This window comes from Chelonoidis abingdonii, chromosome 15, assembly GCF_003597395.2.
Source record: "Chelonoidis abingdonii isolate Lonesome George chromosome 15, CheloAbing_2.0, whole genome shotgun sequence".
NCBI lineage: Eukaryota > Metazoa > Chordata > Testudines > Testudinidae > Chelonoidis > Chelonoidis abingdonii.
Genome location: NC_133783.1, coordinates 21,465,504 through 21,489,563, shown reverse-complemented (window position 1 = coordinate 21,489,563; position 24,060 = coordinate 21,465,504). Strand labels below are relative to the sequence as shown.

The 24,060-nt window shown below is 38.7% G+C and overlaps 1 protein-coding gene across 6 annotated transcripts in view; it reads left to right on the top strand.

Annotated features, from left to right (window-relative positions):
- Positions 1-23,564, top strand: part of DNAJC12 (DnaJ heat shock protein family (Hsp40) member C12) — an 82,182-nt gene extending 58,618 nt beyond the window's left edge. For all 6 annotated transcript variants that reach the window (XM_032795279.2, XM_032795280.2, XM_032795278.2 and 3 more), the window contains exons 3-7: positions 2,841-2,962; positions 5,993-6,071; positions 8,889-9,028; positions 19,038-19,239; positions 22,068-23,564. In XM_032795279.2, the coding sequence (XP_032651170.1) occupies positions 2,885-2,962; positions 5,993-6,071; positions 8,889-9,028; positions 19,038-19,239; positions 22,068-22,162 (594 nt within the window). In that variant the 5' untranslated portion in view covers positions 2,841-2,884 and the 3' untranslated portion in view covers positions 22,163-23,564. The remainder of the gene's footprint in view (positions 1-2,840; positions 2,963-5,992; positions 6,072-8,888; positions 9,029-19,037; positions 19,240-22,067) is intronic.
- The last annotated feature ends 496 nt before the right edge of the window (positions 23,565-24,060 follow it).

The following is a 24,060-nucleotide window of genomic DNA, read 5'->3' as shown; positions in this document are numbered from 1 at the left end:
TGATTTCTTCCAACTATTTAAAAAAACAAAAAAAACCCAACAAAGCAGATAGAGTTTTCAGACTTCTCCCGAGGAGCTATATTTGTGATTTTAACACACTAAAATGTTTTCAGTACTGATTCATGAAATTAATGTTGTCTTGTAATTGAATTAATATTTCCTTCTCTCTCTACCGTATCTACAATTCCCTATCCTAATAAACTTTCTGAAAATATAATAAAAAACTAAGGAAACTAACCACCGTTAGTAAGTTATGGTTGTGGAAGACCATCTGTTAATTTATAGTATGACAGTTTTACTTCTGTAGTTATAAAGTACCATTTGCAAGGGCAGAAATCATAGTTAAGGTTTCATAAACAACACTAAATCTGCCTCTGGATCTGTTACGTGCCTGAGTGCTCTGCAAGGACGAGGCCCACACACACAGTGAGTTATTTGGCTTTAATGAAGGTAAAGTGACACATCCGCAACGGGGACCCTGGGCGTTGCTGTCACTTAGGCGGGGAACCCAGCACCGAAGCTCAGCTCGGCCTGGGGGTCGGCGTCCAAAGGCGGACCGGGAGCATACAGCTATCTACACAATACAAAAGCAACTACATATGCAAAAGGGACTTCCCACAGGCTATGTCCGCCCTTTGGCCTAAGGCCATACAAACTGTTTCAACCAGTTAAAGCAAGTTATAACTGGCATGCTGTGTCCTACAATGACCGGCACCTTAGCAAGCAGGGGCTCTTCACAGGCCGCGAAAGCGGAGACACCCCTAGCTAGGCCGTGACACAGTCTTCCGTAGTCCCCTACAGGATCCTTTGCCATCCTCTAACTAAACATTTATATTACATTTCTAGCATGGGCTGCTAAGCCTACTAAGTAACCATATGCAAAAACAAAGTACATAAAATATTGACTACATTAATTTATTTCACTGAAATTGTGTGTTTTAAAAGCTATCAGCAATATTTAATGCTATAACATCTTGGCGCTACAAACTTCTTACAGAAAAAGCGATAAATGAAACCAAAAAAAAGAAAAGAAAAGAAAAATGAGTTGCTTAGTTCATCTAATCCTGCAAAGACTCATGCACATATAGAGAGTCCAGTGGAGGGCAACGAAAATGATTAGGGTGTTCGGGACACATGATTTATGAGGAGAGGCTGAGGAACTGGGCTTATTTAGTCTGCAGAAAAGAAGACTGAAGGGGATTTGATAGCAGCCTTCAGCTACCTGAAGGGGGGTCCAAGAGAATGGAGCTAGCAGGGCCGGAGCTAGCAGTTGCCTAGGGCGCCAGGATTTGGTGGGGTGACATTTTGGCGGGCAATTCGGTGGTGGGGGGTCCTTCCGTGCTCTGGGTCGTCATCGTTAATTCTGCGGCAGGTCCTTCACTCGCTCCGGACCCGCCGCCGAAGTGCCCGAAGACCAGGAGCGTGGAGGCCCCCCCCCCCCCGCAGAATTGCAGCCAACGACCAGGAACGCAGAAGGATCCCCGCCTAGGGCACCTAAAACCCTGGCGTTGCTCCTGGGAGCTAGGCTGTTCTCAGTGGTGGCAGATGACAGAACAAGGAGCAATGATCTCAGGTTGCAGTGGGGGAGGTCTAGGTTGGCTGTTAGGAAAAACTATTTCACTAGGAGGGTGGTAAAGAAGTGGAATGGGTTACCTAGGGAGGTGGTGGAATCTCTGTCTTTAGAGGTTTTTAAAGCCCAGGTTGGATGACCTAGTTGGGGTTGGTCCTGCTTTGAGCAGAGGTTGGACTAAATGACCTCCTGAGGTCCCTTCCAACCCTGCTATTCTATGACATGCTTAATTTTACATATGAAATCAATGGGCCTTATTACATGTATAAAGCTGGGCACACATTTGAGTCTTTGTCAGATGGAGGCCTTAATCTTTAATCATATTTTAAACCTGAAGAATTTAACAACACTTGACAGTAAAATGGGTTAAAAGAAAAGTATATGCGTGTAATTCCCAAGAAACACAACTTGCAAGGGATTCTCAATTAGAGGTTTAAAGATCTCCACCAAGAATCTCTTAATTACTCTTGAGAAATCAGAAAGTCCAAACAGTCACCATAATCAAAGAGTGAGTACTTTATATTGTCCTCAAATAGTCTTAACATTATGGAATACAGAATTGACACAAAAAACCCTAAAACAGTGAATGTGGTGGTAATTAATTAATTTTCCTAGCCTGTGTGCTCCTAGAAAGATCAAGATGAAATCCTGGCTCTACTGAAGTCAGTGGCAAAACTCTTAATGACTTCATGGGGTCTCAGATTTCGTTCTGAGAAAGTTAGCAATCCTGTGATCATAATTTAAAGTAATTGCTGTGCTCTTCCATACTTGGTGCATGTTTTTCCCTTCCTAAAATTGAGGCAAAAATTACAATTTATAGAAGAAAAATCTGTTTTATTAGTTTAGGGCCCAGTCCAGCAAAACACTTAAGCATGTACATAGTCTCACTGAAATCAGTAGGACGACTACTGCATAAAATTAAGCCTATGCATAAGTCATAGCATGATCCGGGCCTAAAATGATAGTGAGATTTTATTTGGTATCCTGAATGCTTTTCAGTCTGAAGAGGCAGATCATACAGTTGAATAATACTTAAATTACCTTGAAAACTACAAATCCCAGAGAGCATTGCAGACACTAGGCTTGTGCAATGTTACAGTGCTCTTGTAAAGAACCAATGACAAACAGAATTCAGGAATCTCGGATTACATTTCAGTGTATTAAAAAGCGCTGTAGGGAGCCCTAAACCAGACTGCAAAAAGCAGTTTTCCCTGGGCTACATTTAGACAATCCTATAAGCTTTCTATTGACAGTTTATACTTTCTTCTAGGTGCGCATCAGCTGTTGGGGAAAAAAGCTGTCTGACTAGTCCAAATGGATACAATTTTGAACTGCAATCTGGATGATACGGAAGATTATTACATCTTGCTAGGATGTGATGAACTATCCACGGTAAAAGAGTAATTCTGTTTTATTATGTTAATGATAATTTGTTTTGGCTTTGTATGCTTTCAAGGGGAGTTTGAAGTTAATGGTTATCTGTGAATGTATGATTATTTGAAATGCAACGTGTACCTGCAGAATACCTTTTAATTTCTCTTCCTCTATTAATCTCAGTAGCTGTTTTCTTTGACACAATGAAGCTTTTAGAATATAGTTCATAGTAAAGATACTCTGTCATACAAAGCTGTATTGTAACATCTTGAATAGCTTATTTTTAACGTAAATAATTTGTTTATTTAATTCCATGTGTGATGTCAGAATGCAGTATGAAACACTTATAAAATATTATTTGTAGGCTGTTATACAATATATTGATGTACTTAAAACGTGGCAGCAGATAAGTATTGTCAGTGCAACTAGTATAAGAAATGTAAAAATGTTCTCCTCTTTGTCAATAATTAGTAATGATATTCAGTTTCTAAGATAATCATATATCATTTTTGGAAAAATATAGTCATTGCTTGGGAGAAAAAGTGTTTAAAACGAACACACAACCCCACCCTAGTCACTCCTTTCCTACCCCAAAATACTAATGTTCAAATGCTAGTTTTCTAGACTCACTTTGGTAGCAGTTGCATGTAATCTCATACCTTAGGATAAAATCTATCTCAAAAGCTGTTGGATGGCTGTAACTAAAACAAGAGTTCCTCTACTTCCTAAAATTGTCCTAAATTACATTTTCTAATTATGCAAATTCAGGTACATGCTAACATTTTAAAACTAGCTTCTGTGTCAATCGAAGTAGTACCGGATGTTAGGCTTTTTGCTTTCTAACATTTCTGCTATAATTGTTAATATTATATATGGGTTAAATGCTTTGTTCTGCAAATGTAATTTAATACTCTACCAATATTTTATTACTAATATAGACAAAAGTCCTTGATGTGTGCCCAAATACGTATGTAAATATAGTTAGAAAAATATAGAATTCTTAATCTATTATTGAAAACAAGTGTAAGTATTTTTGGAGAGGAGTTTTAAGACATCCCAGCAGATGGCAGTACTAATTTTTTTATTTTAGCTTTATTTCAGCTTTTTTTAACAGATGAAAAAGATTAATGCAATAATTCTGTTTTATAGCCTTGGGAAGAGATGCATATTTCAAGCACATACTGTAAACCTTTTTTAAAGTTACTTTGAAGTGAAAAATAATGTGTTGTAATAACTGCTTACTTGTTCTGAAAAGTAATCTGTTACACATTATTTATTCAGAGACGCAACCAATACTCTTTGTTTACTGTTGCCCTGTGAGTATGTTGTATATGTGAGATTGTGATTCTTCTGAATACCACTATTACATGCCTATAGAAAAAACATATTTTTTTGTATTTTTAAAACATGGCAATATTTTCAACATTTAAAATATAATTTGTATAATAAAATTCTCACCTAATGAACATATTGAAAATACGGTTTAAATATTTATAGCAATATAGGCTCCCATGCTTTCTCTTTCATGCATGTACAGTGGCAAGCCTACTCCTGCAGATCCCAGTTTGGGCCTTGATCCTGAAAGATGCTAAGTACTCTGATTCCAATTTTGCAAAGCACTTGAGCACATGAGTAGTTCCATTCATTTCAGTGGAACTGCTAAAGTAGTTAAAGTTGATTATGTGCTTTGCTGGATCAGGGCCAGCGTACTCAGCCCCTTGCAGCATCAGTCCTCAAGGGAGTGGAGGAACTGAAGGGGGCAGAGGCATGACAGGGCAGTGCAGCAAAGTGCTTCCATAAAGAAGCCCCTGGCATCTTCTGAATCTGCAGGTTAGAGAGAGAGAGAGGGATGGTCAGATCTATAGCCTCCTACATCAGGAAGTGTTATTTCAGTTTAGGGGAGTCCCAGACTCCTTAGTTGGTAAAATCTATTACCCTCTCTATATATATCTTTATCTTATTTTTCTTATTTTTTATATTAATTTGTGTTCTAGTTAGGTCTGAAAAGAAATGAGATTACATTTTCAAAAAATAATGTTACTGTAAACCTTGTCATTTAAAATCCCTGTATATAAATAGTTTTTAGAGATGTATTGGTAACTAGTCTCTCTACTGAGTACCTAGTTCCAACAATCTGTATGTAATTGCTGTTTTTTAAAAATGAGTAATTTATTAGATTCAAAAACTGAAGACACCATACTAATGTGCATACATAGAAAGAGTAATAGGGCAGTACAGTGCAAAGTGTAAAATCTGTAAAAACATCATAGCTGTCTGTTGTTTTCCAGGCAACTTACTCAGTGAAATTGGACTGACTAGTTGAATGACACAAGATTTTGCTTTAAAATAAAATCACATGATTCTTAATTCTCAATAATTCTTAGAAGTTTGTGTTACAGGGAATGAAGCGGGGATAGAGATTTTCACAAACTGCCAAACTGAGGAAAGAACTATATATATAAGTAGTTCTTTCCTACTAAATATATATAGTAACTTGCTACAAGATGTTATCAGAGTTTGAATTTCACTGGAATAGCATGTTTTAGTTGCCTGGAGCTAAACTGAGGATGCGCTAAAAGTCTTAAATTGGTCCCCAGTTCCAGTTTGTTGCTGAATGAGTCCTTAGTCAGCCTGTTTCTAAAGAGTTGAATTATCATTAAAATGTTCTGTCAGCACACACAGCTGCACCGATATAGCTGCGCTGCTGTAGCACTTTAATGAATTATCCTGTCAGCATAGTTAATCCACCTCCCCATTAGTCTTCCAAGTGCGAACCTTTACTTACAGTTTTCTTAAAACCAAAGCGTACAGCTATGGAAAAATACATGTTCATGAAGAAAAGGGTAAAGACGGGAGTACAGAGAACAAAATTAAATTAGTGACACAGCTGTAAGATGGTTTTTGTTATATATTTTGATTATACAGGATCTTGTAAAATCAAGAGAGCAAAACATCCCCCGCCCTGAGTCTTCACCCGCCCAAAAGCCCAGTCCCAAAAACCTGTGTGTGTGTGTATTTATGTATTTTAAATGTTGATATTTTATTTAGGTTGAACAAATTCTTGCAGAGTTTAAGGTCAAAGCCCTTGAGTGTCACCCTGACAAACATCCTGGAAACCCTAAAGCTGGTATGTAGTCTTTCCTATTTAAAAACAATCTGTTGCCTTAAATTATAGTTAAGGCATTGAATGCAGCCTAAAACCCATCAGTAAATATTGATTCTCATTTTAATATTCTATAATTTTTACATATATGGAATGTACTCTCTTAAATGTCAAGCCTTAATATTTTGGTGTAACATTTACACAATCATGGATATTAGAACAGGAAGACACTTGTTTGATTATCTAGTCCAGGAGTTGTTAAAATTTTTATAGGATGATGCACATTTTAAACCAGAGATTGTCTTGTGGACCACATTCCCTCCCATGCATGATTGCATGGACTGTCTCTTCTCCCACTGGGAATTAAATGACATATTTGGGTTAATTACAATAATTGCTCATATGAAAAGTAACATTAGGAAAATATTTAATGTATTTTAGCTTCTTTTAATGTAAGTTGGCAGCTGGAAATAAGGAGGACCCAGCACCATGTGACAGGCCAGCCCTCCGCAGACCAACAACAAACATCAGAAATTGTAGAAATGATGTCAGTCATGCAGATAATCTTAACCTTGCCCCCATAACAGTGCCTTCAGGAAAAACCGGATACTCTGAGACAGGTTTATTTATCCATAACCAACAGGGTCACTGTCATCAATGACCACAAACATTTTGAATGCCTGCTCTTGCCTTCTTTATGTCTATACACAATGCACAGAAAAAAATAAGATAAACAGTATATTGAAGGTGCTCATTCCCTACTGTTCATTAAGTCTCACATATTGCTAAATGTGTTGTTGGACACCAAATTAGAGCATCTATGTATACAAACATCATAGGCCCAGTTCATGGAAATCATAGTACATGGAAAACCTCCCAAAACAAAGATTAATTTGAGGACAGGGTGCAACACTTAATATTGGAACTGTTTGTATAAAACCAGTTATAACAAGACAGTGCTCTGTGATGCACATTTCTGATACTCCACCCAAAAACTTTGAGGCTGATTCTGCCTCCTGCTACTCATATTGAAATCAGTGGGACTATTCTTAGAGTGAGGAACTACATGATGACTGGGATTTTCAAAGTGGTTTAAGGAAATTAGACATCCAAATCCTTTTGAAATTCCAGCTCCCTTAGGCCCCTTTGAAAATCCCACCCCCTATGACTAAAGGGAGCAGAAGCAGGTCCTCTTCTCTATTCAGATTTTCTATCAGTTTAATTGGAGGCACACTGACAAACATAGTGGTAGCAACCACAGAGGGGGTTAAAGTTTGATTGGAACTACTCATGACTAAAGTTTGAGATTCTTGCTTGCACCCTTCTCCCGGAATAGTAGGCACTACACCCAAGAGGATGAAAGAGTAGTAACTGTCTACTGATACCTTCAGATGTCGTGAGAGTGGTATTAAGTTGCAGTTAGCTCTTCTTGGCTTTCTGAAATGTGAGTTGAGGCTCAATAGATTGATGGGGGAATAAAAATAAAATGGAGTGTGAGTCTTCATTCTGAGAGAGCCTGAGAGGGATCCCTCCAAAATTTATTGAAGAGTCCACCTTTTACAAAATGATCTTAAATCCTATTTTCCAAAATATATTTAAACATACTTGAAAGTGCAGCTGGATAACAGGACCAAATTCTTCAGTAAATAAACTGAGGCTACCTTATTGACCTCAGTGAGGAGGCAGAGGCACAAGTGAGACCCAAATCTGGTCCATTGCTTGGAATTTTTAGTATTAAATTGAAGTAAAAATAAATCATTTAAAAAAGAAGGGGAGCCCAAGACCCAAATAGTGGAGCAGTCCTATGTATTAAGAGCAAACAGTTTATGCTTCATTGACTTGAACAGTCTACTAAATGCCTTATATTTTCACAGCACAGTAAACATTGACTTTGTATGATTCATTTCAATACCAGCGTATTAAAAAATAACTATCAAACTAGACTGCTTTTTACCTCCCCAAAACTGGTCACACTGGAAAAAAGAAACAGAATTAAGAAAAAAAATCCTGTGTGGTGTTTGATTTATGCTTATCAGCTTTGGTTAGTGTTTGAATTCAGCATATTTCAAAAGAAGTGTCTACTATAAACTGGAATAAATAAATAATAATAATAATAAGCCACTCTAATAAGGATGACTCATAGATAAAATGTAAATCTTTGTAACCTTTACGCAAATAGTAACACACAGCTGCATCCTTAATAACCGTTTTATAAAGAATTTTTCTTCCTGCAAGAGAAATAAGAGATCTTATTCACACAATCTGGAATTTAAGTTAATGTCTTATTACACACACAAAAGATGTGGGGTTAAGCAATGCCATTAGCTAACCTATACTATGCTATGTTAAGATTCTTCTGCTTGCTGCTCACATAATGTCATTATACTTCTTTCTTACTGTCCCTTGGTGGTGTGTTCTGCTCTAACTTCCTTGGTGCTTCGGATCATACTATGTTCCTTGTGAAATGCTGTCATGCTATTACAATATTGGTTTTTAAAGGGGGCAACACCTTGTGTTTTGCTTTGAATACCACATAATTTTGATAGCCCTCAAGTTTATAAAGCTTCTAAACCAACAAAAAGGCTCCACATTTCCATTGAATTGTTCATCTGAAAGAGGGCATCAATTGTCCACTAAAGATGTTAGCTATTGAGTCAGCTAAGACTTCCGCAAAGCAGTGAGCAGAACTTCCACATCCCTTCATCACTCTTTTTTTCTCTTTTTCTGCCCCAACCTATGTTGCTGTTACATAGCTATTTATAGGTCATTCCTGTTGCACAAGGGAATTAATTTATTTAAAAATAAGTATTTGATGTAACATCCTTTTGGTTTGTGTTTTAGTGGAGAATTTTCAGAAGCTGCAGCAGGCTAAAGAGATTCTTACTAACGAAGAGAGTCGAGCTTCTTATGATTACTGGCGACGAAGCAAAATTACCATTCCATTCCAGCAGTGGGAGGCTCTGAGCGACTCCATAAAAATGGTTGTTTTTTGTTTACCTAAATTTCCTGGGTATACATTAGCATTAGAAGATTAGGTAGATCTATGGGAATGGAAATTTTTATATGGGCAAAAAAGGATGGGTCAGAGATTAAGGACTGTTGATTATAACAGCCATCTATTGTTTTTTAATCAGTTTCCCAGTGTTGATCTGATGGAGGAAAGGACACTAATTAGAAGCAGTGCTGCTATGTGACCAAAAATACTCCACCAAAATTGTTGCATAGCATTATGTAACAATAGTGCAGAAAAATACCCCTGAATTCATTAAAAAACCAAATGCCACAAACCGGAAGGCAGTCAGATGATATAGACATTTATGAACACATATGTGGTGAAACTCTCGTTATCTGGTTTTTGTTCTCAGGGACAATATATCAGTAGGTTTTATCTTATATTTCTGTCAATCCCATAGCAACTTTCTCAACATTTCAAAACACTTCAGTTATTTAAAAATAATTTATCTGAGGTTGGAAGTGGCTATATGATCTTGGTTAACCAAAGAAATGTACTATGATAAAAGACTCGTGGTATATTTTAAGATTGTTTTCAGAATGATTACTGGGAGTGAAATCCTGGCCTCATTAAAGTCAATGCCATATTGTCATTGACTTCATTGGGGCCAGGATTTCACCCTAGGAAAATAAATCTTCAGTAATTTCTTTAATGAAAATATTGAATAGATTTTTGGAGTAACCAGCATACCAACAAAAAATTTAATGCCGTAGTACACTGCTACCTCAATATAACATGACCCGATATAACACAAATTTGGATATAATGCGGTAAAGCAGTGCTGGTGGGGGAGGCTGCGCATTCCGGTAGATCAAAGCAAGTTCAAAATAACACGGTTTCACCTATAATGCGGTAAGATTTTTTGGCTCTCAAGAACAGTGTTATATCAAGGTAGAGGTGTATCTGAAGTTATGTTTTTTTTCCTGTTGGCTATGAGGATTTAATATGGCAATCTGGAAACACCTGCATTTCTCTAGTATAACCAGTTGTTTTCCCTAATAATTGATAGATTCTAACCTAATAAATAATAATGACAAATGATATTTAAATTAATATTTTTCTAGTTCATAAACAAATGATCTTTTCTAGTCATTTCTTTACTTTTTGTTTATTTTCTAGTCTATATCAGCTGCTGTTGATTTATATTTTTTATTGATGCTTGTGAAAATGAGTAAGTCATTGCTGTGTATTAATTCTGTTGATGTCACCACTGCCCTGAACACTGAGTACTACAATTCATTTTGAGAAGAAATACTCTATGAAGATAAATAATCTGGAAGATGCTAATTATGTCTGAGCAAACCAAACTATTCAGAAGTTTTGATATTTTGTCTTTGATGTGACTCCCAGGTATCAGAGGTATTAATTTGTTCTGTTCAGGCACCTTAGATGTTTTTTCCACAAACTTTATTTCCGGCTAATTATATGTAGCTATACTTGATTTTTTTTTAAAATCAGCTTCCTGGAATTCAAGCTCGGAAAACAGGTAAAAATATAGTGGTTTATAGTAGCAGTAGATGACATTCATTTATGATTACATAAAACACAATTACATTAGTGTAGGTGTGTCATAAATTAGTAATATAATCATCCTCCTAAAGTATACCAAACACCTGACGGAGCCATATCATAATACCAATTTTAATAAAAAGGTAGGGAACCTCAGGAGGGGTTTTGAGTCTGTGTCTTTGGTTCTTTCGGCTATGGGAGCAACTTTTCCTCTCTCCAATCTTCTTTCTACCCTTCTACTACCAAGTTGTAAGTACAAAGGGTAGCAAAGCAATAGGCTGTTATATGCTTTGTTTTGTATTTACATGTGTGTGCTGTGCTGTGTTTAAATTGGCTATTTTTGAATCAGACTGTTATTCCTAATTCTTATAAGCAATTGCCTGTTGAGCGTTTTTATGCAGAGTTGATTTACTATGTAATTTCTTTTCTTTTATATTAAAGTTTTCTTTTAAGACTTGCTTGAGGTTTTTTTCTGCTTAGTTACGGCTATGGACAACAAGGGGGTGGAAATCTCTTTGTTGTAGCTTGACTAGGTTTGAATGATAGCCTCAGGGGAGGTAGATTGTCCTGTCTGGTTTGTATTCAAGGGGAATTGTACGCATCGCTCAGGCTAAAGCGGAAGGGGGAAGTGCGGGGATGAGATAGAGGGACCCAGGGCTCTGGGTCTTGGGGGTCCTCCCAGGGATAGGTTGGGGCGACTTGGGGGTGATCAGGAGCCCTGAATCCTGATTGGTGGCAGCGAGATCAGATCCAAGCTGGTAGTAAGCTTGGAGGTTTCATGTTAGCTTCTCAGTTTATGAACGCTAAGGTTCAGAATCTGAGTAGGAGGCTATTACAAGGTGTACATGCAAATTAATACAGTGAGTGAAGCTTTTTGAACACTGTTTTTATCATCAGTGTGTAAACTTCAAATAACATGGAGTAATACAGTGTGGGAGATCTTTCCAGCATAATTTACAAGTCTCTCAATGTCAGAATTAGCAGCATCTATCCTGGCCCCTCTATTTACATCAGTCTGGGAAAGGGAAAAAGTGCCAGATGAGTGGACCAATGGGGTTATAGTGAAGATACCAAAGAAAGGAACTCTCAGTGATTGTAATAACCGGCTTGGTATCATGCTTTTATCTGTGCCAAGAAAAGTATTGTTAAGATCATAGTTCAGCATATATCAGAGGCAGTTGATAGCGTTCTGAGAAAACAGCAAGCTGATTTTCGGAAAGGGCATAGATGCATAGACCAGATCTTCACTTTACGAAATATAATAGAACAGTGCTTAGAATGGCAACAGCAACGCTACATAAACTTCGTACACTTTGAGAAGGCTTTTGATAGCATTCACAGGACCAGCCTATGGCGCATTCTGCTGGCATATGGAATTCCTTTCTGTATAATCAGCGTCATCAAAAGATTCTGTTTCAACTTTACATGCAGTGCTGATCACAGTGAGCTCAGTTTTGAAGTCAAAACAGGAGTATGTCAGGGGTGTGTTATGTCTGCAATCCTTTTCAACATTGCCATTGACTGTGGTGTACAACAGAAGACATGCCAAGAGGCATTAAATGGACACTCTTATCCCTTGAAGATCTGGATTTCGCAGATGATGTCCCTCTCCTATCACATAAGCAACACCATCTACAAGAAAAAACAACTCAACTCAACGCATTCAGCCAGCAAATTGGACTGAAAATCAACCGCAATAAAACAGATATCATAACCTTTAGTATTGCCACCATCACCAGTACGGATAGAGGATCATGTTCTCACCAATGTAGAAACATTTACATACTTGGGCAGCACCATCAGCCAGGATGGTGGAACAAGCCAGGACATCCAGAACAAAATCAGTAGAGCCAGGAACACCTTCAGGAGCTTAAATACAGTCTGGAAATCATGAAAATACAGCACCTAAACCAAACTCAAGATTTATCAGAGTTACGTACTTTCAACACTACTTTATAGTGCAGAATGCTTGGGAATGAGAAAGTATGACATGTCCAAACTGTCTTCATTTCATACAGCCTGACTCAGAAAAATCCTCCGTATCTTTTGACCGAGAACAATCTCAAACCAAGATCTACTGACACAGTGCAGCCAAGAGGATCTGAGCACCATCATTGCTAGGAGGCGTTAGAGATGGATGGGTCATGTGCTTTGAATGAAAACTGATTTCATCACCAGAGTAGCAATAAGATGGACACCTGAAGGCAAGCAAAAACAAGGCCAGCCAAAAACAACATGGCAAAGAGCTGTGGAAGCCGAGCTGAAAAACTTGGGGCACAGCTGGGGAACCAAAAGACTTGTCAGAAACAGACAGGAGTGGAGGAGCTTCGTCACTGCTCTAAACGTAATAGGAACATGATGATGATGAAATGTCAGAAGATGTCTTACAGTTATCAAGTGCAAAGTATTAAAAAATGTGCAACATTCAGGGCTTGGCATAGCCTCTATCCCTTGAAAGGATTGTAAAGAATACATTATTTGGAAGATACAGATAAGTTGAGATGCAGAAATATTAACACATTTCAGCAGTAGACTCTCTATTACTGCAAGATCTAAAATAAGCAGTACAAATTATGATAAGGAGGTAAATGTCATGTTTTTAAGGGCACCCATTCTAAGTTATTCTCCTGTCTTGTGCTGCATTTACTTAATGTAACAAATTCATTGGTCCTTGAAAGGTTTTTTCCCACAAATTATATAGTAGTTCTGTCAACTCCCTCAACATCTCCTTGGTTTTACAGTGCAAGACATTAAAATAATTGACATATGCCAACTGTTACCAGCCTTTTTAGGTCAAACAAGGGAAAATATTTAATGGCAACAGAATAACATGATTAGGTAGAATCAAAACCAAAGTAAACCAGTAGCATATTCCCATCTTTACAAATGGACCAAAATTCTAAATACAGCATATGGAGAGCTTTACTAAATAGACTGTTTGTTTCAAATTGAATCTGTTATTTGATCAGTCCAAGTGTGTATCACTCACAGATCAGAAGAAATTTTGTTCTTTTCCTGCCTGTTTACTTGCCTTTCTGCTCCTCTACATACCATAGAATCAGAGATAAATTTTAAATCCTTTGGGACGCCTCTTTGGCCTGATATCTTATATATTATACAGCTGTCAAGTGACCACTGTTTTAATTTCTGACCCTTGTGAAACCATCAACAGTCCATAGTTTCAGAAAAGGGGAGAGAGAGAGAGAGAATTATTTTCCATTGGTACTTAGATTATTTTAACATCAAACAACAACAACAGTGATATATGAACACAAAAACATTTCAGGTGCATTTTCTACCTCAAATTTAAATTTTATTTATTTGAACATTTAGTTTGGATGTGTGAGATGACACTTAAAAAAACCACTGCAGGCTTCCCTGTGAATCTGTATCCTCTTGTCTGAACATCACACCAGCAGCAGCATCCAGAGGTTATTTCTGACACTTCTTGTGCTTTGTATTTTTGGTAGTGATCTAGACATTGCATTTCTAATGAATACTTTTTGGAAATCTTTTTCTCAGAGAAATAAAGGAGAGAATTCCCCTGAATAGACAATGTTAAAATCTCATTATGAAAATAAATTAAATCACCACTCTCCTTCTCTACACAATAATTTCCCTAATAGTTATGTCAAAGCAGGGGAATATTGCTTCAAGTATGGAATAAGTAACAGCAATAGGTTAACTCTTAAAGAACAAAATTCCTGGTCAGCTAACTACAACTCCTAAGAGCTTTTAAGCTCTCAAAGCTCCATATTGCCACACAGATTGTCAGGAGTTGTAATTCAGCTCCATCCTAGGAAGACCAGTTGGCTCAGCAAACAGCACAAGTTACGTTATTCATCCATCAGAGACTTGGTGGAGTATCTGAACGGGCCAGAAGAAAACCAGGATTTAGATCCACCAAGAGGAGGAAATTTTATTATTGCCTTCAATGGGTCTAGGATTTCACCTGGTATGGCTGCATTTTCTCTTTTTTTAATGAAGTAGAAGAGTAAAATATCACCATTTTCCTTGAAAGGTCTTATGTAGACATCCCCTCTGCCCTGACCTCTGGAAAGAAAACTGTATCCATGAAAAACTGTCTTTAAGTTTTCCTTGTAAGTTGAGGAAAACCTACACTTTTTTAAAAAGTATGTATGTTTGAATTATATATGTCTATAAAGCTATTGATATGCTTGGTGCTTTGCAGACAGACATTCTTAGAATTTTTCCACAAATTTTACTGGTGGGAATTTTTTTTTGCATATATCTACTAGGTCCCAGTCGTGCAATATCCTGATCACCCTCAATTAATTAAATTAACATGAATGTGAATTGAGAATATATAGTACTGTGCATGACTGGGTCCTACTAGAGGTGAGCAAACAAATTGTCCTGCAAACAAATGTTGTGAAAAAATGTCTGAGACCATTTGCCTATAAAGCATCATACATAAGTATATATGGATTGGAGGATCAGTCCCTCCAAGCTTGATTCAATTCCAGTTAAAGTCAGTAGGAGTATTTCCATTGACTATAGTGGGAGTTAGATCGAAGTAACACTTCCAGAAATGCCTAAGTCCCATTTTTAAAAGTGACTAAGCTCTGAAATGCCTGTTACTTTTGAAAATGGGACTAAGATTCTAAATCTCCTAGGTGCTCTTGAAAATTTTACTGAGCAGAGGGTGAGCAAAATATATTAATACCTTAGAATTATTTGCTGCATCTCCACTTGTCCTCCTTCATCCCTATCCAAATGTAACTATAGAATCTAGATGAATATCACTGTAACAATGCTGGTTTTGGTGGGACCCAACTGAGAGTGCCAATTCAGGACAAATTGCTTAAAGCAGGGCAGTTACAGCCCAAAGCTGGGGTTTTTTCACCTCCAAGGCAAAGCAAACCAGCCAGAGAGGACTTTGGTTTTACCCCACTGGCTAATCACAAATCACACAAGTCCCTTAGACATTCCAGTTTTCTGTTATCACCACCAGTACCCTTCGTTATGGAGATGAATGGTTATGAAAACCAATACCCAATAAAAGAAAAAAAAAAGTTCTTTCGATCCTAAAGGAGCAAGCCCCAGACCTAGGTCAATATACAAATCAGATCTTACCCACAAATCATGCTGTTGCCAGTCCTTTAGAATCACAGAAGAAAAAAGATATAGGTGAAAGCTAGAATTGGTTAAATGGAATCAATTACAAACAGTACTGGCAGAGTTCTTGGTTCAGGCTTGTAAGCTGTGATAGAATAAACTGCAGGTTCAAAGCAAGTCTCTGAAGTACATCCACAGCTGCGATGGGTCATCAGTCCTTTGTGTAGAGCTTCCGTTTGTAGCAAAGTCTCTCCAGAGGTAAAAGGCAGGATTGAAGACCAGATGGAGATGAGGCATCAGCCTTTTATAGTTGCTTCCAGGTATAAGAACATCTCTGTTCTTACTGTGGAAAATTACAGCAAAATGGAGTTTGGAGTCACATGGACAAATCCCTGCATACATTGCTGAGTCACAAGGTGTATCTGCCTTCTCTCAATGGGTCCATTGTATAGCTGATGGTCCTTAATGGGCTATCAAGCAGGCTAGGCAGAGCTGACACCAACTTGTCTGGTTCACCAGAAGCATAGCATAAGGCCTGGTCTACACCGCGTTTTAAACGATTTTAGCAGCGTTAAACGATTTAACACCGCACCTGTCCACACTACGAGGCCCTTTAATTGAATATAAAGGCTCTTTAAATCGGTTTCTGTACTCCTCCCAACGAGAGGTACGCTAATCGTATTACCATATCGGATTAGGGTTATGTGCCGCAGATCGATGGTTTGGCCTCGGCAGTATCCCACAGTGCACACTGTGACCTCTGGACAGCAATCTGAACTCGATGCAGTGGCCAGGAGACAGAAAAGCCCCGCAACTTTTGATTTCTATTCCTGTTGCCGAGCATGAGCTCTGATCAGACGCGTGGCGATGCAGTCCCAATCCAAAAGAGCTCAGCATGACGGATCTGATCGCTGTATGGGGAGGACAAATCTGTTCTATCAGAGTCCATACAGGAGACGAAATGCCAAAGCGTTTGAAAAAATCTCCAACGTACACAGCTGCGTGATAAGCGTAACGGAAGCCAAAGAATCAAATGGACGCTCATGGAGGGAGGGAGGAGGGTATGAAGACTCCAGCTACACAGTCCACAGCAGTCTCTGAAAAGTATTTGCATTCTTGCTGAGCTCCAATGCCTGTATTCAAACACATTGTCGGCGTGTTCAGGTAAGCTCGTCATTTACCCCTCCCCCACGTGAAAGAAAGGGAAAAAATCATTTCTTGACTTTTTAATGTCCCTATGTGTATGATGCTGCGTTAACGCGATGCGCGCAGTAAAGAGCAGTATCCGCTCCTCTTCCCTCCCCGGTGGCAGACGGTAACATAGCTTGATAGCTGCTGAGTATTCCTGGCTGGCTCGATGAGCTGGCTGAGGGCGCTCTGGTAAAATAGCATATGATTCTGGTCATTCCAGTAGATGGACAGAACAGCTGGTAACCGTTTCATCCTAGCAACTGGGGACTGAGCTCCATCAGCCCCTCCCTTCATGTGTAAAGAAAGATTCTGTACTGCCTGGACTATCATAAGCAGCGGATGGGCTCCTCTCCCCCACACTGCTTAATGTCCTGCTGGACTATCTAGCAGGCGGGATGTGGCTTCCGTCTCCCCACATCCCTTAAGTCCTGCCTGGACTATCATAGCAGCTAGAGGCTGCTCCCCTTATTTTATCTCACTAACAAGTCAGTGTTTCTATTCCTGCATTCTTTTAACTTCATGACCAATGGAGGGACACTGCCACGTAGCCCAGGAGGTTGGGGAGGAGGAAGCAACGGGTGGGTTGTTGCAGGGCACCCCCGTGAATGCATGCAGCTCATCATTTCGCGGGATCTGACACGGAGCGGCTTGTGCTTCGTGGTTCTCTGAAAACACTGGTTCTTCAGTTACACTTGCCCCATATTCTAGCAGACTGACTCTATTTTTAGATACCAATAAGGAGGGATTGACTCAGGAGTCCTCCATTTTTGCCTTTGTGCCCCAGCCGACCTCAGCCAGGGCACCCATAATAGCAGCAGACGAACAGAACGACAGATAACCGTCATCTCATTGCCAATTTACCATGGCAGCAGACGGTACAGAACGACTGATAACCGTCTCTGCTATCATGCAAAAGCAAATGAATGCTGCTGTGTAGCGCTGCAGTATCGCCTCTGTCAGCGGCATCCAGTACACATACGGTGACAGTGACAAAAGGCAGAACAGGCTCTATGGTTGCCATGCTATGGCGTCTGCCAGGGCAATCCAGGGAAAAAGGGCACGAAATGATTGTCTGCTGCTGCTTTCCCGGAGGAAGGAATGACTGATGACATTTACCCAGAACCACCTGCGACAATGATTTTTGCCCCATCAGGGACTGGGATTTCAACCCAGAATTCCCAGGGGCGGGGGAGACTGCGGTAACTATGGGATAGCTACAGAATAGCTACCCACAGTGCAATGCTCCGGAAATCAACGCTAGCCTCGGACCATGGACGCACACCGCCGAATTAATGTGCTTAGTATGGCCGCGTGCACTCGACTTTAGACAATCTGTTTTACAAAACCGATTTATGTAAAATCGGAATAATCCTGTAGTGTAGACGTACCCTAAGTTTGAAATACAGACAGTATAAAGCCAATATTAATAACTTCAATTACAAAAATGATACATACAGATTGCATAATCATAACCAGCAAATCATAACTTCCCATAGACACCCCGACCTTTGAATAATATTTGCTACAAGTATATAACAGTGGTTGCAACAGTGATCTATATGGTTACAGATTATGTCAATAACGTCACAATCACCCAAGCTACTCAACTGCTAATTCCAAAATTCAGTTTCATTTTCCTAATGATCTGTAACTTCCAGAAAGCCTTTTTATAGCATTCTAGAGCAGGGATTCATCTAGAGGTCCAGGAACTCCTGGGGGGCTGCAAGCAGGTTTCAGGGGGTCCACCAAGCAGGGCCAGCATTGGACTTGCTGGGACCCAGGGTAGAAAGCCAAAACCCCACCACATGAGTCTGAATCCCGGGGCCCTGAGCCCTGCCACTTGGGGCTGAAGCTGAAGCCTGAGCAACGTAGCTTCACGGGGGGACCCTGTGGGATAGGGCCCCAAGCAATTGCCCTGTTTGCTACCCCCTAACACTGGCCCTGGCTTTTATATGCAGAAAACCAGTTATTGTGGCACAGGCGGGCCGTGGAGTTTTTATAGCATGTTGAGAGGGGGCGGGGGGCTCCGAAAGAAAAAGGTTGAGAATCCATGTTCTAGAGCATACTTCTGTTAGTTAAAAAGAATAAATCTGTGTAACTGCACACTGAATCCTTTAAAGTAGAAAACTAGCCTATGTTATGTTTAAACTGTAATATACAACTTAGATTTGTCCATTTGTTATTTTAATTTTTTTTAGTCAATGCACTGGGCTGTCAGAAGTAAGAAAGAGCCAATGCTGGAAGCACCTGAGCTAAATAATAGCAACAACATAACTAATGACACTTGGGCCCAACAGACTGAAAACAATAAAGATGGATTGTCAGCTGAGAGAAGGGAGCAAGACGATGCTGAGACTTCTGATGAGAAGCCACAATCACCAAAGAGTCCAGACTCTCCAAGTAAGTGGAATCAGTAATGTCACAGATTTCAGTGTCCAGGCATTTTACCTGATACTGAAGTTTTTACTCATGGAAAACTCCCATCTAATTAAGTGGGAGTTTTGCTTGAGTATGATATTCAGGACTGGGCCTTAAAGGATAAACTGAATAAGAAATGGGTGACTATATAATTTTTTTCAATCATTCCCATTCCCTTACTTTCCTGTACATTTGCATATGTCTTATTACTTGGTGTGCACCTGTAAGAATATTAGACAGAGAACATGATTTTCAGAACTGTGAGTACAATTAATGTGATCACTCATGCAGCTGGCCTCTTGTATGCATAGAACATAACTTCACATTCAAGTAACTGCATATGTACAATTTTGAAAATCAGGGCCTGAGAGGTGCAAATTGCAATATTAAGGATTCCAATTGCTGCAGGCTCTTAATTTAACTAGCTATCTCAGTTAGGGCCCAGTTTTATACCACTTGTGTCCTGGATTTTGATGTAATTTATTACAGAATTGTGTAACAACTTTTTCATCCAAAAGAGGCAAATTTCGATATTCTTTTGTCTATAAAATATTACAAATCCTAGACTAAGTTCAAGTTATGTCTCTTTCAGTTGTGGCCTGTGATTTCAGCCTCCACTGCCCACTTGTTAAATTTTCAAACAAGCACCTTTTGTGCTTTCTCTTATGCTGCCCCTCTGGCTTGGAAGGAGCTTTCAGCGAACATCTGCAAAGCTGCATCACAATCCTCCTTCAAAACCCTCCTTTAAACTCTCTTTTTCTGTCATGACTACAAAAAAAATTGACCGTAGTTAGACTGCTGGTGTTCTGAGATCACTGCCTATCATGCTGATCAGTATTGTCTTATTGTTTCCTTGTTCTTCCCTGTCTATCTATCTGTTGTCTCTTGTCAGATACTTAGATTGTAAACTCTTTGGAGCAAGGATATCTTGTTGTGTGTTTTGTACAGAGCAGTGGGGTCCTGGTCCATGACTAGGGCTCCTCAGTGCTACATGCAATATAAATTAATAATCTAGTTTTGTGGTATTTTCTGCGCTAAACATTTAGGGGCTAACTAATTCTCATTTACACTAAGGCCCTTTTACACTGGTCTCGCAATGTACATGAGTGGGTATAAATGATATTTACACCTAATTCAAGGACCTTTTACACTTCTGAAGAAGTATACAGGGGGTCTTAGTGTAAAGAAAAAATCAATCTGTAAACTTTTAAAAAAACCTAAAGGCATAAATTGGAACTGGGCGACTCTGAGCTTATTCTGAGTCCCATTAATTCTTCCACTGCAAAAATTAATACATCTTTTAGTTATTAAAATACTGACTGTGTTTGGTTCTATATAAAAACACAGAAGATGACCTATTCCTTGTCTCAAAGAGTTTGTTTATTTTGTTAGAGGGGCTCTATCATGCTAGATCAATACAGACTCTCTTCTCTTTTTGTTTGATCCTGCAGTGGTTTCATAATTCTGGGTCTGGGCCATCACAGAACAGCATGTGATTATAATGTAACAAAGTACTGCCTGATCAAATAGGAAGTGAGGTAGAGCTGTGACGGATTAAACTCTTGTTTAAAAACAGACATCTTTGGAATGTAGCAAATACAATAAGAAAATTTTATACACATGAAGTATAACTGGAGTTACATTTAACATTAAACAAATGATGCTCTTTACAAGTTTAGCAGACTATAATTGCCATTTTAAGTCATAAGTTAAGGCTGTTGGACTTTAATACATTAATATATTACTAATATATTACGGTGCAAAGATGTTTTGATTTCCAAATTTTGGGGTTGTTTTTTATTTATTTTTTAAATAATTTCAGTTTTATCTTTTTCTGATGTACTAGGTAAGTGATTCTCAAACTTTTGTACTGGTGACCCCTTTCAAGTAGCAAGCATCTGAGTGTGACCCCCCCTTATAAATTAAAAACACTTTTAAATATATTTAACAGCATTATAAATGCTGGATGCAAAGCGGGGTTTGGGGTGGAGGCTGACAGCTCGCGACCCCCCATGTAATAACCTCGCAACCCCCTGAGGGGTCCTAACCCCCCAGTTTGAGAACCCCTGTATTAGGTAGTCTCTGATAAAAATTCTGATTAGATGGATTTAAATAAGTTGCATGGCTTTCTTTCATCAAGGAGTATTATGTTATAATAAACTACTATAAGGCTTTCTTTTCACATCAGTTATGTTTTAGAACTTACTTGGATTGTTCAGCATATCTGAAAGACTTCCTCTGTAACATGCTTGTGGAGTGTCAAAGGGCTCATGTTTTTTGTTTTCCATATATATTGATACATCTATTTTCATATAGATGAGAACATAAGAATGACTATCCTGGCTCAGACCAGTGGTCCATCTAGCACAGTATCCTGTCTTCTGACAGTGGCCAGTGCTAGATGCTTCAGAGGGAATGAACAGAACAGACTCATTGCCCATATTTGCTCAGTTTGTTAATAGGTTTTGTCCAGATGACACCTTTGTTCTCTCTCTCTCTCTCTCTCCCCTTCTCTCCCCCCTCCCCTGATCAAAGACTGAAACTTCATGCTAAAGACCTACATTTGACTTATATTTTAGTCACAGTAATCAAGACCTACTTTAGCCTAAGTGGGTGAGGTAATATCTTTTATTGGACCAACTTCTGTTGGTGAGAGAGAATCCAATAAAAGATGTTACCTTACTCACATTTTCTCTCTAATATTCTGGGACTGACATGGCTACAACTACACTATAACCACTTAAGCCTTGTCAATTTTAAATGTTTCTTTTAATAATTAATTTCCTCTCCCCTTTTTTCTTTTTTCATAGGATTTTTAGATGCAAATTGCTCACACTTGCGTTTCCGCTGGTCAGGTGATGCCCCTTCAGAGCTTCTGAGGAAGTTCAGAAACTATGAAATATGAAGTATGAGCCCAAGATACCTGAGAGCATGGAATCATCTGCTCAACAGTGCAGTATTTTTTGTCCATGATTAAAACTTGTTTGTATCTTGTGCCTGTTCACCATTATTTGAATGTTCAATTATGTGGCTTTGTAATACTGATCTGTTATCACACTTTGTGTAAGTATTTTAGGTGGAAGAAATTTTGAGAGGGAGAGGCACTATCTTTATTCAGTATTAGCATAAGTAACAATTATATGCAGAAAGTGGTCCAGTGTTTTATATGTTTCCTGTGTTCTTCTTTAGTATACAACCAGAAGGCTTTTCTGTCCATGTTAAACATATAGAATGTATTGTGCGTATATACTTCTTGCAGGATGTAGAACTCATGGTATTAAAAAATAATCTCCCAGACCTGAATGCCAATGAATTTTAAATGTAGCTGTGTGCATTTCTAAATTAAATATTTTGGGCCTGATATTCCATTGCCTTGCACATTGTGCAGTCATTCAGGCCTATGCACAGTGGATGTAAAACAAGTGTGAATAATTGGAGAGTTCCGACTTGGTAATGTTTTGAACTGATGTTAGTGACTAAATGAGACAGTGGAAAATCAGGCCCATTAAGTTTTAATATGAGCAACAATTAATATGAAACACTTTGATTCTTTGGGCAATGTTGCAAATTTTTAAGACTGTATTATTTATTTTGCATTATTTACTTCCTTGTCACAGCCTGACCTATATATAGGATATAATGATAGCAGTAAAATGGATTTGTGGATTGAAGGTGTTTTGTTTGTTGAGTGATAAGCTAACTTTACAGCAACAAAATTAAGTTTCTGTAGGATATATACATAAATATTGACTATTCTTTTAATTTCTTGGATCCAGATCATACCCTGGAGTTTCCTGCCTACCATCTCTTCAAATGGGGGGAGTTTTAAGGGGGCCAAACGGAAGAGAAAGTGTGAAGCCTCCCCAAAACCCATGAATTTTTGGGAGCTTCAGGGAAGGGTAACCCCAGATCAACAAAGACAAAGACGTCTGCTGTATCTGTGCTTGTACAGGGAAACCAGCTAGCTCAGTCACCCTGTGGTTAGCAGCTGCCAAGGAAATCTTATCTAAATATTATGATTATTGTATCAGATAATTCTTTGGCCAATAGTTGCAATACAACTATGGAGTTATTTTTGTGTTATGCAAAATAAAATACCATTAATGCCATTCACATTGTAGCTCTGTAGTCGTGGCACAAATGAAAAAACTAATATGGAACTGGGAACGTGCTGATAGTCCCAAAGCTTGTTAGATATAAATGGCAAGTTAATAGTTAAAAAATGTCATCTGATGAACAGATTAAAGCTGAATGCAAATAATGTCATTAAAAATTCCAGTCTCAGTAAAATTAAGGGGTGAGCACAATTGTTTCCTGTTTGCCATTTTGTTCTCAGAATATGATGATAGCTACAGGTTCAAGAATAGTAGAAAATGGCATGGATGACTAATACGGTTACTGAGAAGCTTTAATTTCCTGAAGGCAAACACTGTTACCTTCCACTTTCATATCCATAAATGAGGAGAAACTAAGATTGCTGGGGATGTTAGTGAAGTGAAGATGTTATAAAGCTGATGCAATGACATAGCCAATGATAAAAGGACTCACAATAAAGGCTTCAGTCGGTTTCAGATGCTGTGATATGCATCAGTTAGTTCTGTGTTGGGTATTATTATTGCTTCTCAGCATCGATACTATCTGTGTCATCAGAGCCATTGAGTCTCGCCAGCAGCAGGAGTGCAATAATTTGGCCCATTTCCTCGTCTTCCTTGTTTGTTATCTCTTCTGTGTTGACATGGAGCAGACCAGCTGCTCTGTTTTTCGCCTCAGTCTCTAGGCTACTGCAGTGGTGACCAACTGGCT